The sequence below is a fragment of the Lithobates pipiens genome, unplaced genomic scaffold (assembly GCF_037356315.1).
Source record: "Lithobates pipiens isolate NorthernLeopardFrog02 unplaced genomic scaffold, aLitPip1_a1.2 Scaffold_18, whole genome shotgun sequence".
Lineage (NCBI taxonomy): Eukaryota > Metazoa > Chordata > Amphibia > Anura > Ranidae > Lithobates > Lithobates pipiens.
In genome coordinates this window covers 364,303,141-364,327,001 of record NW_027507758.1, presented here as the reverse complement: position 1 = coordinate 364,327,001, position 23,861 = coordinate 364,303,141, and the positions used below count along the sequence as shown (strand labels likewise).

At 40.5% G+C, this 23,861-nt stretch overlaps 1 protein-coding gene across 3 annotated transcripts in view; it reads right to left on the bottom strand.

Moving 5' to 3' along the window:
• The window catches only part of MASP1 (MBL associated serine protease 1), a 145,163-nt gene that overhangs the window by 37,885 nt on the left and 83,417 nt on the right, over positions 1 to 23,861 (bottom strand). The window contains exons 9-11 of one of the 3 annotated variants that reach the window (XM_077487570.1): positions 16,015 to 16,152; positions 14,060 to 14,134; positions 4,971 to 7,351 (exon numbers count right to left, since the gene is read on the bottom strand). In XM_077487570.1, the coding sequence (XP_077343696.1) occupies positions 6,495 to 7,351; positions 14,060 to 14,134; positions 16,015 to 16,152 (1,070 nt within the window). In that variant the 3' untranslated portion in view covers positions 4,971 to 6,494. Of the gene's footprint in view, positions 1 to 4,970; positions 7,352 to 14,059; positions 14,135 to 16,014; positions 16,153 to 23,044; positions 23,652 to 23,861 lie in introns of those variants that run through there. The other 2 variants (XM_077487571.1, XM_077487572.1) reach the window with 2 other exon arrangements.

The window sequence follows — 23,861 nt, the reverse complement described above, 5'->3', positions numbered from 1 at the left end:
CCTTCAGGAATTCATGATGGTAAAGGTCTGGCCAGATGCTCCTTGAGTACACTATGGCTCCGATAAACTTAGTGACTTACAATATTAGAGGCCTCAATAGTTCCAGTAAAAGGTACAGGGTACATAAAGAATGCCATCATTATGTGGCATGTGTGATATGTCTACAAGAGACACATATCCCACATGCCTCTGGGTACAGATTAACCTCTCAACTTTTCCCGATGTGGTTTTATGGATATTCAATCTCAAGCAGCTTGTGGGGAATAGTAATTGGATTTGATAGACATTCTGTGTTTGTACTAAAGGAGCAGCTGGCAGACCCTAAGGGAAAGTTTTTGTTCATTAAAAGGAGAATATTTTATATGAAATGTACTATTGCAAACAACTATTCCCCGAATAGGGAACTGAATAAGTTCTTGAAGAAAACTCTGAAAAGGTTGATGGCTTTTAAAGAAGAGAAACTTATTGTAGCAGGAGATCTCAATATGTGTTTGGACCCAGGGATAGATTCCTCAGTAAGGTCAACACGTTTTACAACACAAAGGCAGAACTAAAACAGGAGGTTATTAGCAGAATACCAGTTAGTGGATTCCTGGAGGATTAGGCACCCTGAGGTCAGGGACTATACTTAATATTCCGCAGTTCATAGATCATACTCAAGGATCGACTATAACCTAATAGAACATCAAATGTTAACCCCCCTTAACGACGTAGTAATTAAAACTATCACACTCTCTGATCATGTGCCAGTAGTGATCCATTTAGAAGTTCAGCTCGAGGTTCCTAAACAAACTGTTTGGGAACTGAATGATTCTCTCATACAGGACCCTAAGGTAATAGAAAAGATAGAACAAAGAGTTGTTTTCCATTAACGATAGACCAGAAATTTCATAGTCCATTTTATGGGAGTCTCATAAAGCCTATATAAAAGAGATGCTAATAGGTATAGGAACACAAGAGAAAAGGGGAAAAAAAAAGATAGGATAAATTCCCTCTATGGGGAGATTCAGGAGCTGGAGCAACAGACTAGGTCTAAAGGTATCCTGGAGAAGCAGGAGCTAGAAAAGAGAACAAAATCAAGAAAAAAAGAAGAGTTAGCAGCACTCTTAGAACAAGAGACAAAACGTGCATTTCACATAGTTACGAAGGATAGGTATCAATGGGAGAACAAACCAGGAAAATGGTTGGCAAAGCAGTGAGGGAAAAGAAAACACAACCTATATTTCAAAAATTTGAAGTGATAAAGGGGGAATAGTGCACTCATCTCCGGAGATTGCTGGGGTTTTCCACTCTTATTAGCTTTATAGTGCCAGACAGAAATAGAAAGGAAGGGGAGGGAGTAAGGACCGTTTTGAGATACAGGACTACCTCCAGGAACTGGACCTCCCAAAGGTGCCTAACGATGAATTAGAACAACTAGAAGACCCGATCACACAGGAGGAAGTGATACGGGCAATAAAAAATATCGAAGTTCAAAATGCAGCGCTTGAATTCACATGAAAGTTATTTCACTAAATGTATAGAAGATAGGAAGGACCCTTCATCAGTTTCTGTGTATATGGAAAGACACACCCCACCCAAGTGAATCCAATCTGCTTACCAGAAGGTAATGATATGTAGGCATAGAATCATCAATCAGAGGCAATTCTGGTGTCACTCTACAAATGGTATAGGTAAAACGAAGAAAGGTCCAATCATTGAATAACATATGGCCACCAATTCATCGAACTCCAAAGCCAGAGTGGATGCGATAATCGTTCACCAATTTAGCACTTAGCCAAATGGAAACAAGAGGCAGCAATGGTAAAGCTGTAAGGTAAAAAGCAGCAATTTATTGTAGCTCACTTACAGGAAATATTAGAATACAGTCATGCTATAACATAAAATCCGTGGCTCTCAGCGTGCTTGCATCGGCCAGCCTGACATGTTTCATCCAACAGGATATCATCAGAGGCGTGGCATATCGATGCAAGCATGCCCATTTAAATACTGACCCCAGTGTCGTTTAGCATCAGGTGATTAAACAATTAGATATCAACATCAGCTGAAGGTGTAACCAGTGTGTGGAAGGAAACAGCAGCCACGCTTTGCCACAATGGCCGTGTCTTCAAAACTGTAAGTAAACAAGCAGTGACGATTTCCAGGAGGCAGATCAGGCCCAGGTCTCTGCCGACCAGAAGTGATGTCACTGGAGAAAATCGCAACTGTGCCCACACTCCAAGATCCACAAATGACACAAAGAGTAGGGCGGACTCGATGTCAGGTCAATTATAGTCAATGTGCAAAGGGAAACTAAGACTGTGCTTGCGCACAATGACTGTGCTACTAAGACTGGAAATAGGCAAACTGTGGCGACTTCCGGGAGGCGGATCCCACCGAGGTCACTGGAGCATGTCACAACTGACAAATGACAGCCAAGAAAGACAGAGTATCCGAATCCAGGAGGTGATTCTTTTCACACTGACCTCAGTGGTTTGAAGAAAGTTCCTATGGTGTGCAGCAATTCTTTTCTTCCTTTTGATCACCGGTGCCAAGCTGTAGCTTGCACCCAGAGTATTTGGATGGCAGTGGTTGCTTACCTGGAGCACCATCTTCCTTGTTTGAAGCCGTGATGTCCGCCAGCCACCAGCAATCGCTCCACAGAGAGCTAGAACAGGGGATCTGTCAATGTAAACTAACAGACCCCCATTCTGTCAGGGGAGTAGAGAGAGATTGTCTGTTCGTAGTGATCAGGAACAGCGATGGCTATAATTAAGCACTAAATGTCAGCTTTTTCTTTGTCTACTGTGTTTTCTGAGTTTTGATGTGATCTTCCAATAAAGAAAGATGGTTTTTCTGAAGAGTGCGGCAGTCCAGAGTCTATTTTCATCTGTTGCTGTCGGCAATTGCCAGCACCTGTGGCTTCCGGGCCAAGAGAACAGTTTACACTCTGTATGTGTGCTACTGGAGCGGTGTGACTTTGTCTTCTCTGTATCACAATTTCTGGACTGTCCACCACAATGTCGCAGTCCCCCTAAAAATTACTGATCATCGCCATTACTTGTAAAAAAAAAAAAATTATAATAAAAATGCCATAAATATATCCCCTATTTTGTAGACGCTATAAAGTTTGCGCAAGCCAATCAATATACACTTATTGCAGTTTTTTTTTAACCAAAAATATGTAGAAGAATACATACTGACCTAACTTGATGAAGACCTTTTTTTTAATATTTATTATAACAAAAAGTAAAAAATATTGTTTGTATACAGGGGAGGATTCCCTAGAGAAGGATCATGCTATACGGGGAAAGTGTTTGAATTTCTAAAAATCTTGGGGATATATGCATATGCTGGAGGTCTGAGATTGCTTATAGAATGGATAATGAGGCTGAGGCATTGGGGACCACAAGAAGGGGCCAAGACTTGAGACTAGCATAAAGATATGACAAATCCTGTGGGAGGTGGAGGCTTAAGGGTAAGGATTCTGGGACAACTGATGGGAGTGTTTTAGAATTCAGATTTATATGGATGTATTGCATATTGTAGAAAGAATTTAAAACAATGAAAAGATAAAAAAAAAAAACTGTTGAAGGAGAAGTAGAGCCAAAAATAGTTTGACCCTACTTCTCTTGTGGGAGTGCACTTAATTCTATACTCCTGTGACCCGTATTCAGCCGACAGCAGGCTAAAGTCTGCTGTTGTCTGATATCACTCATCCAGCCCAGTCTCGGCTCTGGAGAGATTGCGACTTTAATGTCAGGATCTACCCAAATGCCTGGACTGGAAGCTGGCACATCCTCTCAGCACACTGCTGAGAGCCTGAGTCAGCCAATCCTGCCCCTCCACAGCCTGGTTATCCAGTGAGCACTGGAGGGGTAGAGCAAAGAGCCGGTGATTGTCAGTCTCCGGCTCTCTGCTCACTCTAAGACTGAGAACTGAGCGATCAATGGTCTTTGATCACTCATTTCTTGATGTAGAGTCAGCAGGGGGCAAATGCAGCTGCATCCACCTAGGTGAGTATGTACGTTTGTTTTTTAAATACCCCACACTTCTGTTTTAATTTAACTTTGGAATGTTACCCTTATTGACTCCCACTATACTGGTGAATCAATGTAAGTAAAACATGAAACTTGATCAGAGAGGGGCACTGAATAAGCTTTTCTGGCTAACAAAAGTAAGCAAACATTTTTCTGTGTCTGGTAAATCTACAACAATAAAACAAAACATTTTGGGTAAGTTCTAGGAAATAATATATAAAAATGTGTATACTGTATGTCCCCATGACTACCCCAAAAACATTATTACTTTTTTTTTACACCCCCTCCCTTTGCAAACACAGCTGAATAGTGCTGTACACATGCTCCCTGTCACTTTCGGCATGATTTGGTTGCAGCGGAAAGGTGTGGGCTTTTAAGAGTTGAGGAGATGATTCCCAGTTGCCTGCCATCTGCCTTCTGAAGCGATCCACCGTGGATCACTTTCCAGATGGGTGGCATGGGCTGCCACATATGTAAACTAGGCTTTCCAGCTTAGAAACATCTGTGTGTTTTCATTAGAGAGCTGGCAGGATGGCAGAAACTGCTCTCATGGATAAAGCTCATATTTCAATGCCTCTGTTGTGAATTTAGAAGATTAAAGTTGTCACAATGCCCATAGCTACTGAGATGAACAAGGTTTTTTTTTTTTAAAGTGTTTTACTGCTTTTTCACAATATGCAAATAATTTTGTGTGCATGGTCTGGGCATCAATTCACGTTAAGCTTGGTAGATGCGGATATCCAGTTGTGCTCCCATCTGTGAGCAGAGTCTTTGTGAGGCATTTAAATGTAAGTGGAGATGAGTTCACAATACTCAAGACACAAATATTACTTTCTGCATTGGCAACCAGGGAATGTCACCTTTGGCACCCGTTTTCTGATACATGCAGAGCAGACGCTAGATGCGTTTCACTCTTTACAAAGAAATAAAAAAGCATAATTTCAGAATAAGTGTGGTTTATGTAATAATGTTTATTTGGTTGTTTCACAATACTTAATAACATACAAAATGAATAAATACAAATTGTGATAACATCTAAGTTGAAAAAAAATATATAAAGCTGAATGTGTTACAGTGTAGCAACTTTTGGTCTTATTTATATTATTGCATTGTATTGCAACATTTGATTTTTTTAAATGCTTGATGATTTATACTTTTTTTTGTATATTTCACTACTGTTGCCCATTACAGGGCTAATTTCAATTTTCTTCTATGCAGGCATAAATAAGGCATAAATTATATATAAAAAAAGTATCATATTTTAACAATGTATAAGCAAAACTAGAATAGAAAAACTAATAATATATAAATCACAGTTTACAAAAAAGAAATATTTCATCTTGTGGAGTGAAGATGTGTACTTTTATGTTACAGGCACACTACTATGCATTTACACTTGAAGGAGTTACACGGGTAGTGTATGTATGTGCGTGTGTAAGCATCAGTGGTGCAATCAGAAACCAAGTCCAAATTCATTTGTGTGCATCATGTGGACCTGCATTAAATGCATTTATGCTTTACATTATTTAGTTAAATCTCCCTCTATAAAAATTAAACTCACTGTCATTAATTGAAAATGCAACACAAACTAAAATCTGAATTTCAGGACTCAGTATTACAAAATCTAAATACAGTCTAAATTTGATTCTGGTGATACCATAAAAAAGATATACATGTAGCTATGCTAGCTCAAGGTCATTTCAAGAATGATATAATAGATGACAGGGATCATTTTTATTGAAAACAATATCTGCACAGAGAATAGGCATGAAGGGTTCAGTGCATAAACATGAGTTTTCTTTCATTTGTTTTCTATCTATAGTGTTGACAAATTATTAGAAATTGTCAATGGTCATTGTATGTAGGCAGGGAAAGATCTACCACCATAGAAGCCAAATTTAGTGGTTATATGGTCCAGGAGAAAAAGGGTTTATTAGAAGAATCCTCTTCCTACAAGCCTGCTCTATGGTCCCAGACAACATAGATAGATGGTGTTTGAACCCCCCCCCCCCCCCAAAAAAAAAATCATTTATATCTAATGTACTTACAATCTAAGGAAGGAAAGGAGTGTGTTCAATGAAATTTCAAATTGAAAACTACCTCTGCTTTCTAGTACCAATAAGATCTGCTTTACAAACATACTAATGCTGTCCAATGTGGTGCTATGAGGCCAGCGAAATTTGCTTTTATGAATATAGACATTTCTAGTTGAATTTGCAGTTCTTTATTATGGTAGCTTTAGTATGCATAAATATTTAGCTTGAGTGATAATACATATATAAAAATTCAATGGAGTGCACTACATCAACAAGGAGTGTAGCTAGAAATTACATAATTATGTTAGATATTTTGTAACTAAAGATAGGAACATTGATGAAATAGTTTTATTGATTTGTCCTGTGGCTTCACAAAAGACCTGCCATATATGTATTTTACCACTCAAGCTGAAAATGCTAGTGAGATGCATTGACTTGTTCAGGTGTAGATCTGGTTATCTAGCCAGTTCACATAATTTGAAACTTTGGTATATACTCCATATACTTGTTTGCTTCCACATTCTTCTGGGCCTCCCCAGGACACCAGACCTTGGGCCACCCACCTCTTTGTATCAGTGTCCTGAATTACAAAGGCACCTCCACTGTCTCCCAGACAAGTGTCTTTCCCACCTTCATAAAATCCAGCACAGAACATGTTGTCAGTTACACTGTAATTTCCAGAGCGAGACTCATAGCTTGCCTTACACTCTGCATGGAGCACCACTGGTAATTTAACATATTGCAGGACATCTGACAGTGTCCTCATGCCAGAGCTTATCCCTTCATCCACTGTGATATTAGGGTTTGAGATACCCCACCCAGCCACAAGGCCAAGAGTATTGGGCTGTGGACCTTGTAACTCATGGTCAAGCTCAGGTAGACATACTGGCAATATATACTGGTTCATTGTTACTTTTTCTTTTAACTTCACAAGAGCAATATCATGATTGTAAATCTTTGGGTCAAAATCTTCATGTAAAATAATTTTGTCTATGGTTCTGCTGATGGCATCTGTTTTATTTCTTACATCATGCAACCCCAAGTAAACAGTAACATGTTCCTTTGACACAGGAATAACGGTGTTATCACGGCGCAGAGACTTTAACACATGGGCAGCTGTGAGGACCCAGTAATCTGATAGAAGGGCACCACTGCCAAACCATTTATCCTCTGGAACACGCGACATATCTTCTACCACAATGAGCACTTGCCAAGGGAAAAATCCTGGTTCTGCATTACGACCCCCGATGATACGCTTGACTATTCCAGGGAGCTGACGAATCGGCTTTCCACACACTGACAGGACATAGAAACAGAAGGGGAAAAAGTAACATTAGCAAGTGTTAAAAGACTAAAGACCATAGTAAGTAGTGCGTTAAGTAGATTATGCCAGGTTTTGCTAAATTTAAAAACCACATGGACATAGAATTATTTATATATTTGATATTCCTCTTGGAAATCAGCTAAATATTTCAAAGAAGAACAGTAACTGAAGTCCCTGTACTTTTATCTTAAATAGTAAAAATCTGAATAAAAATACTGACACACTTCTAGTTAACAATCTGGTACTGCATCATTTTGTTAATTTTTACCTTCCTAAAAAAAAGTAGTTCAACTTCCAATAAAAAATTAAGGAACCTTATCCTATGGTGTGCTTATGCAGAATGGCACAGCTTTTCTTCATGTTTTGAGATGATTGAAAATAGCAAGGAAATCCCCTTTATCAGGGAAATTCCTAAATACTGACACTATAGCGAAAGTTGTAGAAGTTATAGTAAAGAATGGTGTTTGTTTTAAGCCATCAACTATTTTTTCTTGTACGAAACAGCTGGGCTGTTGTTTTTTAATTGAATATACAGTAAATTATACACAACCATGTGGAATAATATTTTTCTTGGCTTTTAAAGCATCCTTTAGACTTCTGTGATTTTATTTTAATAGGTATTTTCTTGATCTTGACATGTTTGTCCTGGCATAATCTACCAACAATGATGTATCATGGGCATAATACATCATTGCACACCTAAGACCTTCAATACCTGCCAGTGAATTCAGTGGTCCATCCCAGCAAAAGCTCTGATTTCTAAGGATATGATTGTCAGTAAAAAGACAATAGCAGCATGTGTTTACAAACGACATTCTTCAAAATCCCTGTCAGAACCCAAACCCTGAGTCATGCATGGATGATCTTCTTTGACTGTACTTTTTATGCTCCATTGTCACCAGAAGAAATGATCCGAAAAAAAGACAATTGTAATAAGAAAATGATACAACAGACACAACACGCTAAATCGTCTTTCATAAATCATGTGAGCACCGTGTAGCAAGCTGTAACCACACATTAAATGCCAGACCATACACATCTCAGCCACAAATATGTTCCAACATTCTTGGCCCGAAAATCTCTTCGACAGTAAGGTTTCCATAGACACCAAAAATATCTGGAAAATATGGTCTCTCATTTGTCTGGAGTAGAAAGGCTTGGATATCTCAGGGGACAATATTGTGTCAGAAGCTGCTAGACATTGTGCATTAATGGTTTATTAGCACCAGCCACTAACATGCTGCTGAAGTAATTGAGAGAAAAACAGCTTCTGGCATCGTTGATACTATTTGTTCAGTGGAATCTACAGGCAAAGTTTAGTCATAGACTCCTAAAGTACTCGAAATGTTCTAATTCATTGAATCAAAGTAGCAGTTACATTGTGAAGGATTTTTTTTAGAGAAAAAAAACAAAAACAATATACTGCAAGCAAAAATGCAACATTGATATCTTAAGTTTTATTTTTTTCAGTCTTTTTCTCTTTATTTTCACCTGATAATCCAGAAAGAAACACACTTCCTGTCCTAGAATGACAGAGCTTCCACATTTTACTGTTACTATGGAGGAGCAGTACTGTCAGCCTAAGTCAGGACTACAGAGCACCTCCCCATAATTTTTAGTCCATATAGATAGCTGGGATATAACTGATATAAGTGTAGCAGTACAGGAAGATTTCCGGCAGGGTCAATAAGTATTTTTTAGCACTTATCAAACAGATATGGCAAAACATTTTCAACTGTGTATTTAACAGACCAAAGGGAACAAGTAAGCAAAGTTCATTGTTAGGGTTTAAAAAAATGCTTTAAACTTATTTTCTTTCTGTTGCAAGGAGTGTATTCATGTCATTTATGTTAACCTGTGACTGAACAATTTTCTACTGAAATTCCTATATCAATTATAAACACACAAAACAAATAGAATTATTTGATAGAGCAAGGGTCAAAATTCAAGAGTGGTCATTTCTAGTAACCACTTGGCAGTCATCTTTATCTAGTGAAGCTGCTCTAAATTGATTAAAGGTAAATGCTGACAGCTGTACTCTGGCCATCTTTGGGCCCCTTTCACATATGCGGACCGTTTGCCCGTATTTCAGTTATCTGTTGACGGATGAAAATAGGGATGAGCTTCGTGTTCGAGTCGAACGTACGTTCGACTCGAACATTGGCTGTTCGTCCGTTCGGCGAAATCCGAACATTTTGGTCCGTTCGCGTCAAATTCGTGTGCGATGGCGCAGTGCATTGCTGGCTCATGATTGGCCAAGCATGCACTGTGACCCCGCATGCTTGGCCAATCGCAGCGCCAGCAGCGAGGAGAGCCATGATTGGCCACAGGCAGGATGCCTGTGGCCAATCATAGCTCAGGCTGTGTAGTGCACGCCCCACACTATATAAGGCCGCCATCGCGGCGGCCTCGTGTAGTGTGTTGGCATCTGAAGCAGTGGGTGTTCTGTGTACCTTCAACACAGTACACACCGATCGTTTTCGGCCGATTTTCTATCTTGCTGTTGTGTAGTGGTTATTGTCTGTGTGCCCTGACCGCAGTATACACCGCTATATTCACCTCACCTATATAGCTAGTGATCTATCTTTTATAATAGAGCTTGCAGTCAGTAGTGTTAGGAGATAGTGCGTGCTGAGTTAGAGTAGGATTTTGCAATATCAATCAATTGGATCGCTCTGCAAATGCTGTCTCATGTACCCCTTAAATGGACAAAGCCTACTTGATCTTTATGCGCAGCCACTGCGCCCATCAAGCGCAGCCACTGTGCCTATCAAGCGCAGCCACTGTGCCCATCAAACGCAAGTACTGTGCTCATTAAACGCAGCTACTGGTGCCACTAGCGGCTGGTGCTCAAAATTTTTGGGGAGGCGCAAACAAACTGAAAAAAGAAAATCAATTGCGGCCATTGTGCCATCAAACTAAGCCACTGTGCCCATCAAGCCCAACCACTGTGTCTATCAAACGCAGCCACTGTGCCCATCAAGCGTAGCCCCTGTGCCCAGCAAGTTCAGCTACTGTGCCCATCAAATGCAACCACTGTGCCCATCAACCACAGCCACTGTGCCCATCAATTGCCACCACCGTGCCCATCAAATGCAACCACTGTGTCTATCAAACGCAGCCACTGTGCTCATCAAGCACAGCCACTGTGCCCATCAAATGCAACCACTGTGCCCATCAAACGCCGCCACTGTGCCCATCAAATGCAGCCACTGTGCCATCAAACGCAAGCCACTGTGCCCATCAAATGCTGCCATTATGCCCATGAAAAGCAGCCACTGTGCCCATCAAAGGCAGCCACTGTGCCCATCAAGAGCAGCCATTGTGCCAACTACCATACCTATCAATTGCTGCCAGTATGCCCATCAATTTCTGCCAGTGTACCCATCAATTGCCGCTCCTGTGCCCCATCAAATGCTGCCAGTGTGCCCATCATTTGCCGCTGCAACTGTGCCCCATCAAATGCTGGCAGTGTGTATCACCCCGGCACTTGCCTGTCTCGCAGCGGGTCAGTGGCAGTGTCCTGCGTGCTCCTTGATGTCTTCTTCCGTCCTCTCTATCAGGCGTCCAATCACAGCGTCTGATGTTTCAGCCAATCAGGTGACAGATAACAGACCCGAGCACCTGATTGGCTGAGAGGTGGTTCAGTGTTAGCAAAGTGAATTCCTTCGCTTTGCTAACAAACAATTGAGTGAGCAGCAAACGCACAGCATTGCACCCGCTGTTCACCTTTTTGGGTGCCTATTAGAGTCTACGGCTCTAATCAGGTGCTTCCAAAAAAAAAACCCATCACTATAATTCAGGTGCCCAGCGCCAGAAAAGGGGCCAGACACCTGAATAGGGGGTGTCAGCGGGGACTATAAATAGATTCATGCAAGGCATGAATCTATCTATGGTGATAGAGCGGTGACAGAAGAGAGGGGGCAGCGCTCCTGCGCCCTTTACGGACGCACTGCCACTGTATGTTATACTTTTCATTTAAAGCCCCTCTCAGAGATAAAATCCACACCCCTGCCTGTTGTAGCCACTTCCTATTGGATGGGCTATGGTAAAAAAAAGGTGGACGTCAGCAGAGAGGATTGGAGGAGACTGGTGGTCCCCTGGGTCGGTGGTACTCCTAACAGTGGGGATGTGGGATCTAGTTTGGGGATTTACGTGGGTATATCTGGCTTCACACAGTAAGGGGGAAAAGGCCTAATAGAAAAAGATAGTGGGTATTTAAGTCAAATAATGAAGAGGTAGAGAAAACATTTTGGGAGCCCAATGGATCCAGCAAATTATGCATTCTAATTATTTTCATATTGCATTCTTCTTTCTTTTCTCCAGTACCACTACATTAAACTCCCACTTAAATTAATATTTTATTGCTTCATAGGCAGAACAAATGTCATTTTGTAATTATATGGCAGAGGTTGCAGTGTGGTGGCACCAGCACCAGTGCCTAAGGCCCAATTTTTCTGCCCCTGTTTAACAGGGGCGTTTAAGTACAATTTTTGATGCAATGCTTTGCAGCAGGGCTAATTCCTGCAATAAAACTAGAGTATATGGAAGAGGTTGCAGTGTGGTGGCACCAGCAGCAGTGCCTAAGGCCAAATTTTTCTGCCCCTGTTTAACAGGGACATGTAATTACAATTCTTGATATAATATTTCACAGGAGGGCCCCTTCTTGTGCCCACCCAGAGTAACGGTGAGGACCACAACCACCAAAGGTCAATTTTTCTACCACTGTTCAACAATGGCACGTAATTACAATTCTTGATATAATCGTTCACAGCAGGGCGCTCCAGCGCCCACCAAGAGTCACTTTGAGGGCTTACAATGTTGTGGCAAAACCAACACCCTGTTCCGCCATTTCTGCAGAGCATATAGGGCAGGCCCCTACTTTCAAACATCCAACTTACAAACATCTCCTACTTGCAAACGGAAGGAGACAACAGCAAGTGAGATGAAAAAAGATGGACGACAAAACAAATTATACAGGGGTGATAACCCTTCCCTATGTTTTCCAAAAAGCTTAAAAATAGTTTTTTGGACTGGAGCTACACTTTAAAAATGTACCAGTTGAAAATTACAAACAGATTCAACTTAACACAACAAACCTACACAGTCCCTGTCTTGTTTGCACCGCCTGTATACTGCTGTTCTGAGTATATAGGGCCTGGGGGCCACACGCATTTCCTTTTTTTAATATGGGTACAGGGTTCCCCTTAATATGCGTACAAGACCCAAATAGGCTGGTAATGGGCAGGGAGGGCTACCCATGCCATTTTTCTCAATGATTTTCAACCATATTGCAGGAACCAGATATAACATTAAAACCGCAAGCAGTTTTAAATGGTGTTATTTCCGTTTAATGTCATTTTGTGCAGGGACTGTTCTAAACACGGGAAAGACGTGGCACTTCACAGGCATACTGCAGACACCCCCCAGGCACGATATTTAAAGGAATATTTCACTTTTTTTTTCACTTTAATCGTCATTAAAATCAGTGCTCCCGCCAAAACGGCCTTTTTGAAAACTTTTTTGCATTGACCCATGTCCCCTGGGGCAGGAGTCAGGTCCCCAAACCCTTTTTAGGACAGTATCTTGCATATTAGCCGTTAAAATTAGCACTTTTCATTTCGAACGTTCGAGTCCCATAGACTTCAATGGGGTTCTAACGTTCGTTCGAATTTGGGGTCCGTTCGAAAGTTCTGGTGCGAACCGAACCGGGGGGGTGTTCGGCTCATCCCTAGATGAAAAACTCACATCAATGCATCTCTATGGGCAACCGATGTAAACGGATGATTATTTATAAACATCTGCATCCGTCAACATCTGTTTTTTAAATGGATCCAAGCTTTATTTTTCTTCCATTAAAAAAAATGAATCAAATGGAAAACATGTAAACTGACAAACAGTGCGTTTTTCATCTGTTTTACTCTGGTTTCCTCCCACATTCCAAAGACATGCTGGTAGGTAATTGGCTCCTGTCTAAATTGGCCCTAGGGTATGAATGTGAGTTAAGGACCTTCGATTGTAAGCTCCTTGAGGGCAGGGAATGATGTAAATGTACAATATATATTTGTAAATTGATAGCACTATATAAGTACCTGTAATAAATACAATTAACCCACATGTAAGCAAATATATGTACAGTATATACCAGTGTCAAAAAGAAAAACAAGAAAAATGCTACATGTTTAATTTGGCATAATGTAATAGTGCCCTTAGAGACAAGACTAGCTGTTTTTGGCTTGATATGGTGACCATGTGATGTCTATGATACATGCAAAAAGTCCTAGTTGACTGTTCTCCTTGGGATACAACTGATAAGACACCCTATATTTCCCCTGTGTCTTTCCGCACACACACTGCCAAGGTGTGGATCACAGTGCCTCAATCTCTGCCTGTATGTATTTTACTGGAGTATACCTAAAGAGATTTTAAAGCATAAAAAATGTGTGTGCCAATAATAATACATGAAAAAAAAAATAGCTATGTAGGAATTGCATATAATAGTATGCTTGAACAATTTAACATCCTAGGCTACAAAGAAAATCTGTACAATGCTTTTAATTTGTTTTGTCTACATAAAGTCTGCTTTGTTTTGCACCAAAGATTCATTGTCCATAGCCAATATAAAATGGGTTTATGATGATTAGATACCTTTTACAGCACATTATGTATTTAGTAATTACCTGGCTCGCATACAGGAAGCTTGGTACCAATTTCTGAGTTTATCCACTCTCCATTTTCTTTACAGAAATAAACAGCTGCAATAAATGAAACATAAATAACTGGGATTTTTATTTAGGTTCAATATGTTTTTATTGTTTCCAAAACATTTATAAACAAGAAAAAGAAAACAAAAAGGAACAGATAAAAGACCAGGTACCCAACAACGGGCTATCCGGTATAACATTTACAAGTCATTCAGTAAGTAGTACATTTAATGTCTTTTATACATATATCCTGAGTGAAAGTCATTGAGGTAGGGTTGTATACATTGTACAAGCAAAGGTAATACTATGATCTCGTGGTCCAGGCACCCCAATGGGAGCCTGCTGTGCTCCGCAACCAGGGAGACCGATGTATCTAAGCAAAACTTAAGAGATTTATCTGTACAAAAGTGCTGGTATATACCAGGTCTCAGGACCGATTTAAATACAGTATCAATTAGGACTAGAGTGCTTACAGTTTCAGGGTGTGGCTAGATATAGTCACGGGGGAATAGGTTAGAAGTAAATTAAAGTGAGAGAGATATAGAGGGAGGGTAGTTTGGGAGAAGAAAGAGAGAACTAGGGTGAGGGGGAAAGGGTAGGCAGGGGAGGGAGGTGGCGGGCCTCAGACCAACTAGATGTTGTCAGATCATGGTACAAGGACCCCATTTTGGGGGTGGGCTATCCGATTAAGGGGTGGTCGCTATGGAGAGTCTATGTTTCAGTTTATCTGAGGTAGAATAATGCCTCCAAATACTCCAGATATAGGAAAATTTTGCATATTTATCTAGGGATTTGGCTTGCATCTCCTCCATAAGCATGATACTGTTTATTTCGTTCTGGGATTTTTATTTAGATAAAATGTAATAATACCATCAATACTATAATTTGTAATAAATAACATACTTGTATATGGCCAAATATCACAGAAGAGTTTTCCCCAAGACTGAACCAGATTGTACTGCATATATAGGCAGTAGTAATGAGCAGATCGAACCCCTAAACACCACCAGTCCCCCCACCCCTGGCCCACTAATTTCACCTTCCACATTGACTCCCAATTTTGGATGACATTTTGGTTATATGACCAGCTCCCACAAATGGATTGCATATTCCTTTTCTGCAAGTCTGGAACATCCTAATTTCATTGTTTATGATCCCCTATTTTCAGTATGCTCTTGAATACAATCTTTATTGCATATTATACTTTTATGTACATGTAACTGTGTATCAATGCTAATTACATTTGTGTATTTTCCCTATACCACTTGTGTCAGCAAAGGCGTATTCCTGTGCACATAAGATTGGTCCATGGCCAATTTGCAGGTGTGCATGCACAAACGGATGCAGATCAACGAGTGCGCACAACACCAGGGGGGCTATTTAGGCTGCACTATGGCCTTGGGTCCTTGCAGTTTGGTCTATTACATTTCCTAATTATCCACAATCTGTTCCTGTGTTGACTCCTTGATTTGATCTGCTCCTGACTCTGCCTGAACGCTGCCTGTACTGCCTGCTCCCTCTGGTAACCCACCCATCTGTCTGCTGTTACCGACCATGGCCTGACTTGAACTACCTTTTGTACTTGATTTTGCCAGTTGCTGTCTCTCAGTTGCCTTTGCGGACTGCCTGACCTTGCTTACCTGCATCTGAACCTGCTGACCTGTGCCTATCTCCTGTTCTGGTCTTCCTGCCAGCACAGTCTGCTCTTCAGCAACGCAGCAATGCACAGCCTGCTCTTCAGCAACACATGCACTGCTCTTCAGCATCCTGCAATAGAAGACCAGTCAGGCACTCGTGCCCACTCTCCTGATCCAGAGGTATAAGAGAAGCCTACCGACACACATCAGGCTCCACCACCAGGTATGTTACAACTTATATTTCACAAATACACTTAAAAAATAGGAAAGTATAGTTTCATTATAGTCTCTCACCAGTAATGTTTGGGGTCATTGTGTAGTATGGTTCTCTGCAGGAATATGTAATACTTGATTGGTATGTGGTAGTATTTTCTGATGTAGAGAAGGTCGTAAATCCATTTTCAAGTTCTTTTGGCAACTTGCAGTCAACAACTAGAAAAGTGAACCAATCCTGATGTTAGGTCACATAATTAGTCAGTTTGAAAAAAGACACTAGTCTATCTAACTCAACCAATTAAAAAAAAACAGAAATCCTGCACATACACTATACAGTACCTGCAATTGATCCAGATGAAGGACCCCCCCCCCCCCCCCCCCCCACACACACACACACACACTTATTCATTATCCAATTTGCTCCAGTGGGGAAAAAAAACAAAAAAATTGTATTTAATTATATTATGTACATTTAGGAATGCATCCAGCTCTTATTTACTGAGCTGGCCAGAACTAGTTCTAGCTAAACTCCTCCGTGCCTCTTATAAGTTCTCCAGTTCCCCAATATCCTTTTCGTGAACTGGTGCCCAAAACTGAACTGCATATTCTAGCTGAGGACTTCTGAGTCCTGGTTCACATTGATGCTACTTTAAAATCAGGCTACTTCACTTGAAGTAGCCTGATTTCAAAGTAGCAGGTCAGGGATTTCAGGGGCTATTTGAAAGGCATCAGTGCAGTTTCATGCACAGATGTCTATTGAATTTGCACCTGAAATCAGCAAAAGTAGTGCAGAAACTACTGCAATTCAGTGCGGCATCACACTAATTGGAATGGTGCCATTGTTGGCAAAAGGGTGCGACTTGCCAGCTCAAACCTCATGACAAATTGCTCTAATGTGAACGAGGGCTTAATGATTTATACAGGGGCAAAATTATGTCATTCCATTGCTGCTATGGAGATTTACTAAAACTGGTGCACACAGAATCTGGTGCAGCTGTGCATAGTAATCAATCATATTCCAGGTTTTATTGTCAAAGCTTAATTGAACAAGCTGACGTTAGAAGCTGATTGACTACCATGCACAGACACACCAGATTCTGCGTGCTCCAGTTATAGTAAATCTTCCCCCTGGGGTAAAAGTCAAATTAAAAAATATTAGATATGATTCCTTGTGTAACACTTCTTACCTGGCCAGTCCATTGGAACATTTTAAATGGGACACTATTTCAGCTCATTAAAGTCATAGCTGATACAATAATTAACCTTTCGAATAGAATGGAATAACCAGTAGCAAATGAATCACTGTTTCAACAGCAATGTTATATTTACTGACAGACCAATTTCTGTCACTTTATCACTTCCATAAAACAAAGTTATTCCTGCAAGCAAGAAACACTTCTCTCTCCTTTATTAATTAATCTTGTGCAAAATCAGGTTAATTCATATTGATTGAGCATTATCAATAAATCAAATAATAGGGAAAACTAGACGGACCATTTGGTCTTTATCTGCTCTTTTATAAGCCTATGTGCTATAAGTTTAATAAAATATATTCTTTATATTTATGTAAAATCTTAAAATTCTTATCTGGCGATGAAAAATGTTGGGCCTAAGTATAAAGGACCTAATAGCTTTATCAGAAACAGATACAGAATAAGGCAGGATAGGAGCCCTAGAAATAGTAGCAGCTGTGGCCCTCAATTCCTTAAACTGCCTGATAAGGTTTGAAATCACAGAAGGCAGAGAAGCTGCCCCATTTGCATGACCCACACAATGTTAAAATTATTGTAAAAGCAGAACTTTTTTTTTTCTTAATGCATTCTATGCATTCAGCTAAAAAACCTTCTGTGTGCAGCAGCCCTCCTAATACTTACCCCCCAATCTCTATCCAGCGATGTTGCAGGAGTGACTCGGGTGCCCGGCACTCTCCTCATTGAGACAGCAGCACAGTGCCATTGGCTCCCACTATTGTAAATTAAAGTCAGTGGGCCAATGAGGAGAGAGAAGTGGCAGGGCCTACCCGGGGCTCCATGTCTAAATGGTGCGGCTTGGCTCGGGTGCCCCCATAGCAAGCTGCTTGCTGTGGGGGCACTCATCAGGAGTGAGGGCCAAGGAGCGCTGGTCGGGGACCCAAGAAGAGGAGGATCTGGGCTGCTCTGTGCAAAACCACTGCACAGAGGAGGTAAGTATTAGCCCTTGTACACACGGTTGGACATTCCGACAACCAAATCCGTCAGATTTTTTCTGACGGATTTTGTCCGACGCATACACACGGTCGGACAAAGTTGTTCGGAAAATCCGATCGTTCAGAACGTGATGACGTTATTTTGTTATGACGGGACTACGTTCACCAGGTAGCCAATAGCTTTGGTGTAGGAATTTGATCTGAGCATGCGTGGCACTTTGTCCGATCGGAATTCTCTACACATGATCGGACAAAGTCCGATCGGATCATGTTGTCGGAAAATTTTATATCCAAGCTGGAAAACTTGGTCCGTCGGATATTCCGATGGAAACAGTCCGATGGAGCCCACAAACGATCGGATTATCCGACAAAGGGCTAACATGTTTGATATTTTTAAGCAAAAAAACTGAGACTTTTGTATCACTTTAATGAAAAGGCCCCCCTTGTGAAGGTGCACAGCTTTGATCAATTATATAATCCCTCTGGTTTACTGAAGGATCATGAGGTTTGTAGCTGTCTGCCTAGACACCAATTGGGCCCTAGACTCTTGTCTACGGTGCCCTGTGGATTATTTAGCTCTGCAGAGGACATGCATTTTTTTAATCGCACAAAGGATATCTCATAACCTTTGTACGAATGACAAACCCAAGCTGATTGAAGATGAGATATGTTTACAAATTACTCCGGAGCAGAAATTTAAAAAGGCTAATTTATTAAAACTCTCGTCGGGTAAGTTAACGTTGTTTATTTGAAATCAATCAGGTAAAAAGAATACAAAAATTGAAATAATCTTCAACTGGAGTGGTATTAGAAGCAAAAAAATGTTTGCTGGGCTGGCACACCTTCAGTATTTTGGCCCTGGTTAGTGTTGCCGGCCGTCAGTATTTTTACTGTCAGCCAGTAAAAAAATGGGCACTTTTCTCCTGCCAGTAAATGCCTGTGCCCAAAAAAGGAGAAAAAGTCCCTCCTCTGCTCTCACCTGCTGGGCCTCTCTGTTGACCTGAGGGGGCCCAGAAATGACTATATTTGCTGGCAATCAAATGGGTGTGGGGCTGTGGGTTATAAAGTCCCATTCCATTTTTTTTAGCTAGAAATGAACTGTAAAGCTAACCAGGCCCCGCTGCAGAGTTTATGAGGCCTGGGCCCGGTACAACAGGATTTGCACATGATTTGGCAATCAAAGTGAACATGAATTTTCTTTTCACATGCTTGGGTACATGAAGTTGATATCCACACATTTTTTTGAGTGAAACTTCTCAACTCTTCTAGTAAGACCCCTTTCACACTGGGAGCATTTTTCAGGCACTTTAGCATTAAAAAAAGCACCTGTAAAGCGCCTGATAGAAGTCTCATCTGCAATCCCAATGTGAAAGCCCGAGTGTTTTCACACTGAGAGCCTTTTCACACTGGGGCATTTTTCAGGTGCTTTAGCGTTAAAAAAAAGCACATGTAAAGTGCCTGAAAGAAACCTCATCTGCAATCCCAATGTGAAAGCCCGAGTGTTTTCACACTGAGGTGCTGCGCTGGCAGGGCATCAAAAAAAGTCCTGCAAGGAGCTTCTTTGTAGTGCTGCAAAGAAGCTCCTTGCAGGACTTTTTTTGATGCCCTGCCAGTGCAGCGCCTCAGTGTGAAAGCACTCAGGCTTTCATATTGGGATTGCAGATAAGGCGCTTTACAGGTGCTTTTTTTAACGATGAATCACCTGAAAAATGCCCCAGTGTGAAAGGGTCTGAATCAGCCTCATAAATGTGTGAAGATTCACTTTAAATATCCAATCATATGAAAACAAAATCCCTGTCTACTTATTTATTCTGCACATGATTGGATAAATGTATTGAATTTTCACACAATTTATAGTGCTAACATTTACAAATGCTTTAGTAAATCAGCCTCAAATCTGAATACCTGAAAGGCTTCTTGTATGTCATGAACTGTGCATTAATTAGGTGCACATATAATGAATTATATAGTAAGTGACATATGCTCATTGAAAACGCTTTGATTACATTTGCCCTCCCTTAAGGCTGAAAATTTTACTTAAAATGGTTCTTTCAATATATGCTTTACCAAGTTTTAATTAATACCATTATTTTTGTAAGAGACGCTCTTTGTACTCATAAATCCTATGTTTATTTTGGATGAAGGGTAGTAGGCGCAGAATGAGTTTCCAATGGCCTTTGTAGCCCTTTTGTTTAATTTCAGGACTGTGAAGTGCCTATACCTATCTCTTACATTTTCTCCTTTGAATGCTTCTACTTGTCAGAGATTGGCCCCAAAACCAATTCAAAATAAAAAGGTTTCTCCACCTTCAACAGAATATGTTAATCCCCTGCCAGGGGCAAGTAGTGTCCAGTAGCACTCTCCAATCTGTCAGTCTCATAAAAAAGAGCTGATTGGAACCCACTGCAGGAATTCCAAAACAGAGAGCTTTCTTCGATTTCTAGAAACCAGTTGATTTCAACAAGCTTCAGTTTGAATTCTGTCCCCTTTATTCCCAGTTTGAATCTCCTACTTTTGTAGATTCAGTTTAAATACTAAGATGGCCAGAAAGCAACTCATTCCATACCACAGTAAGCAACTCTGTCTACACCACAGTTTTAAACTGAGATAGGTCATTGAAAAGAGGTTTTTAAAGAGCATGCACATATTATATCCATTCACCAGCCCCTTAAAGAGGTCTATTTTAAAATATTAACTGTGCAAACTGTGCTTTCATTCAGAAAATAATCCCATATTTTGCCTCATATTTTATTTCCTCCGATTACCAGCTTCATCTGGTGGCTACAATGTGGCGTTTTTCTGATTGAGTTGTTTCAGGAAAATACCATATTATGACACTGATGAGTATAGGAAATAAAAGTAATAGGCAAAACAAGAAATTAGTTGTAACAGCTTAGTGAATGTTTTATACCGCGTACGCGCGGCTGGTTTTTCCATCAGAATAAACTCTGGTGGTTTTTCTGACGGAGTTCTGCTGAAACGGTCTTGCCTACACACGATCACACCAAAGTCCAATCGTCTAGAACACTGTGACGTACAGCACGCACGAAGGGACTAGAAAAAGGAAGTTCCATAGCTAGTAGCCAATAGCAGCCTTTGCGTCCTTTTTGGTCCTTCGAAACAGCATACAGATGATCGGTTTTCCCGATAGGAATTGATTCCATTGGAAAGATTTAAAACATGTTCTATTTCTAGGTCCCTCAGAATTTTCAAAAAAAAAAGTCAGATGAAGCCCACACACGATCGGAATATCCGATGAAATGCTTCCGTCTGACTTTCCGTCCGACCGTTTGTACACTGCATCAGACATTCACACAACTAATATTATATAAATAAACCTCAAAGTGTATGTCAGGGCAAAAAAAAAAAAGAAAAAAGAAAAAGAAAAAAAAAAAAACAGCACATCTTTGAAATACATGCACATTTCCAAATATTTAACAACCCCAAAAATACAGGACCAAAAAGGTACTTAGCTCCTAAATCCTTTTGCACAGGATACAGGACAGGTCTGAATTTCTGACTTGATCAACTGAATTATTTTGTTTTTTGCGTTTTAAAAAAAAAGATATAACATACCGGTAACACATTTCATGAAATATTTAGAGATCAAAAGCAAATGAGTGAAGTTATAGTTTACATACATTCAAAATAGGAGTATTACTAAAGCTTTTTTGGTCATACTTCTCTTCTGGGTCACAGGAATGCAGCCCATTGTTAGTTGATATCATAGAGCCACTCTGGAAGGATCCCAACAATAACACCGGGATCCACCCAGATGCCAATCAGCAGCTGGCTCAGCCTTTCAGCACACCACTGAAAGCCTGAGGTGGTCTCTCCCACCCCCCCCCCCCCCAGCCCGCAGCTTCAATGAGCACTGGAGGGGCAGAGTAAAGAGCTTTGACTGACGATCATTGCTATCTGCTCATTTGACTGATGATCATTGCTCTCTGCTCAGAGTAGACCAATAACTCAGTGATCAGTGGTCACGTGATCACTCAGTTCTGGGGTGGGTGAGTATGTATGCTGTGCCCATCTGCAGCGGTGCTGGTCTGTGTTCCTCTCCTCACAGGACACAGTGGCAGAAGAGGGATTCATTGGCTAGTGCTGCTGTCAATCAAATCCTGTGAGGAGGGAAAGGGGGGTGGGGCTGAGCCACACTGTGTGGCTATAGGTCAGGGATATGCAATTAGTGGACCTCCAGCTGTTGCAGAACTACAACTCCCATGAGGCATAGAAAGACTCTGACAGCCACAAGCATGACACCCAGAGGCAGAGGACTGATGGGACTTGTAGTTTTGTAACAGATGGAGGTCCACTAATTGCATATCCCTGCTATAGGTGCACAAAGTCTGACTTGGGTGTGAGCCATACCAAGCAGCTTGCTATGGGGGGCAGACACAGAAGTGGAGAAGCAAAGATATCACCGGTGGGGGACCCCAGAAGAGGAGCTTTGTGGCCGCTTTGTGCAATACCATTGCACAGAGCAGGTAATTATAGCATGTTTATTATTTTAATAATAATAATAAAATAAAAACCTTTACACTCACTTTAAGACCTGGGTTACTTCATGTAGATTACCACAAATAAAAACTGCAATTGATTTGGAGACAAGCAGTTCATGTAATCTAACTAGTACCTACCATGTAAAGGAGAAGGAATAACATTTTTGTTTTCAACAGAAACATGCTTCAAATACAGGACATCTTCTTATAACATGTTAATAATTGTGGTATATAAATATAAATGTTATAGTAGTTTACAATGCGTAGCATTTACTAATCATTGATAAAAGATGCACTTCACACAGGCTATTCTTTTTCTCTTGTATATGCATTATTTTATTTAAACACGAGATGTAAAGCAATTGATAAATACAAACAATGTGCAACATGTGGAGTGTGTATTTATATTGTAGAAATAGAGTAAAATATAATAAAATCCATAATATTAACAATTATAATACTGTAACGTAAAAAGAGTTTGTACTAAGAGCAATAGTATGCTGCAAATAATCCACATTTACTGCACACCATTACTGTCTGCATGTTATTAAATATTGTTTGTCCAAAAGTGCTTCAAATTGTCTCAAACTAACATTTGGTATTTCCAGAGACAAGGTTACTGTCAAGGTGCTTGGATATAAATATTTCACTTTTTAGCAGAAGGAAAGCTGTTTAAATACTAAAAATCCTGATGGGGATAGGCAAATGACACTTTATTAGGACAGTCAGTCAGCAGACAGGCTGTCCAGGCTATGTAATAATAATTGCTTCGTCTGACAAATGTGCTGTGAGTACATAATGAGAGCAACAGGCTGAAATTGAAGCGGGAGCAGGCCATTTTTTTTCGCAGAGCCACACTCTTTTCGAAAAAACCTCCGGTAGCTTGTTGTGTCACACATACACACATGTTTGTCTTGTGCTGTTACTATAAGAGCTGTATAAAGTGTTCTGAGACACTGGAGCATATAATAATAGGCCAGCAGCAGCTTGTTCTTATTCCCGTCTTCAGCTCATCCTGAAATCCATCTCTGCAGTTTTGTAAGAACAGGGGGAGTAAGAGGGAAATTGTAGATTGCAGAAAGAAAAAGACAAAAGAGGAAAGGGAAATTAGAATTCATGCAAACAGGATACATGCAGAAAACCCACCACCAAAGAACAGACGCAAAACAACTTTAAAGGATTTTTTTTCTTTAGACAGTAAAAGAAAAAAGGGCACAGAGTAAAAAATAAAAAATAGG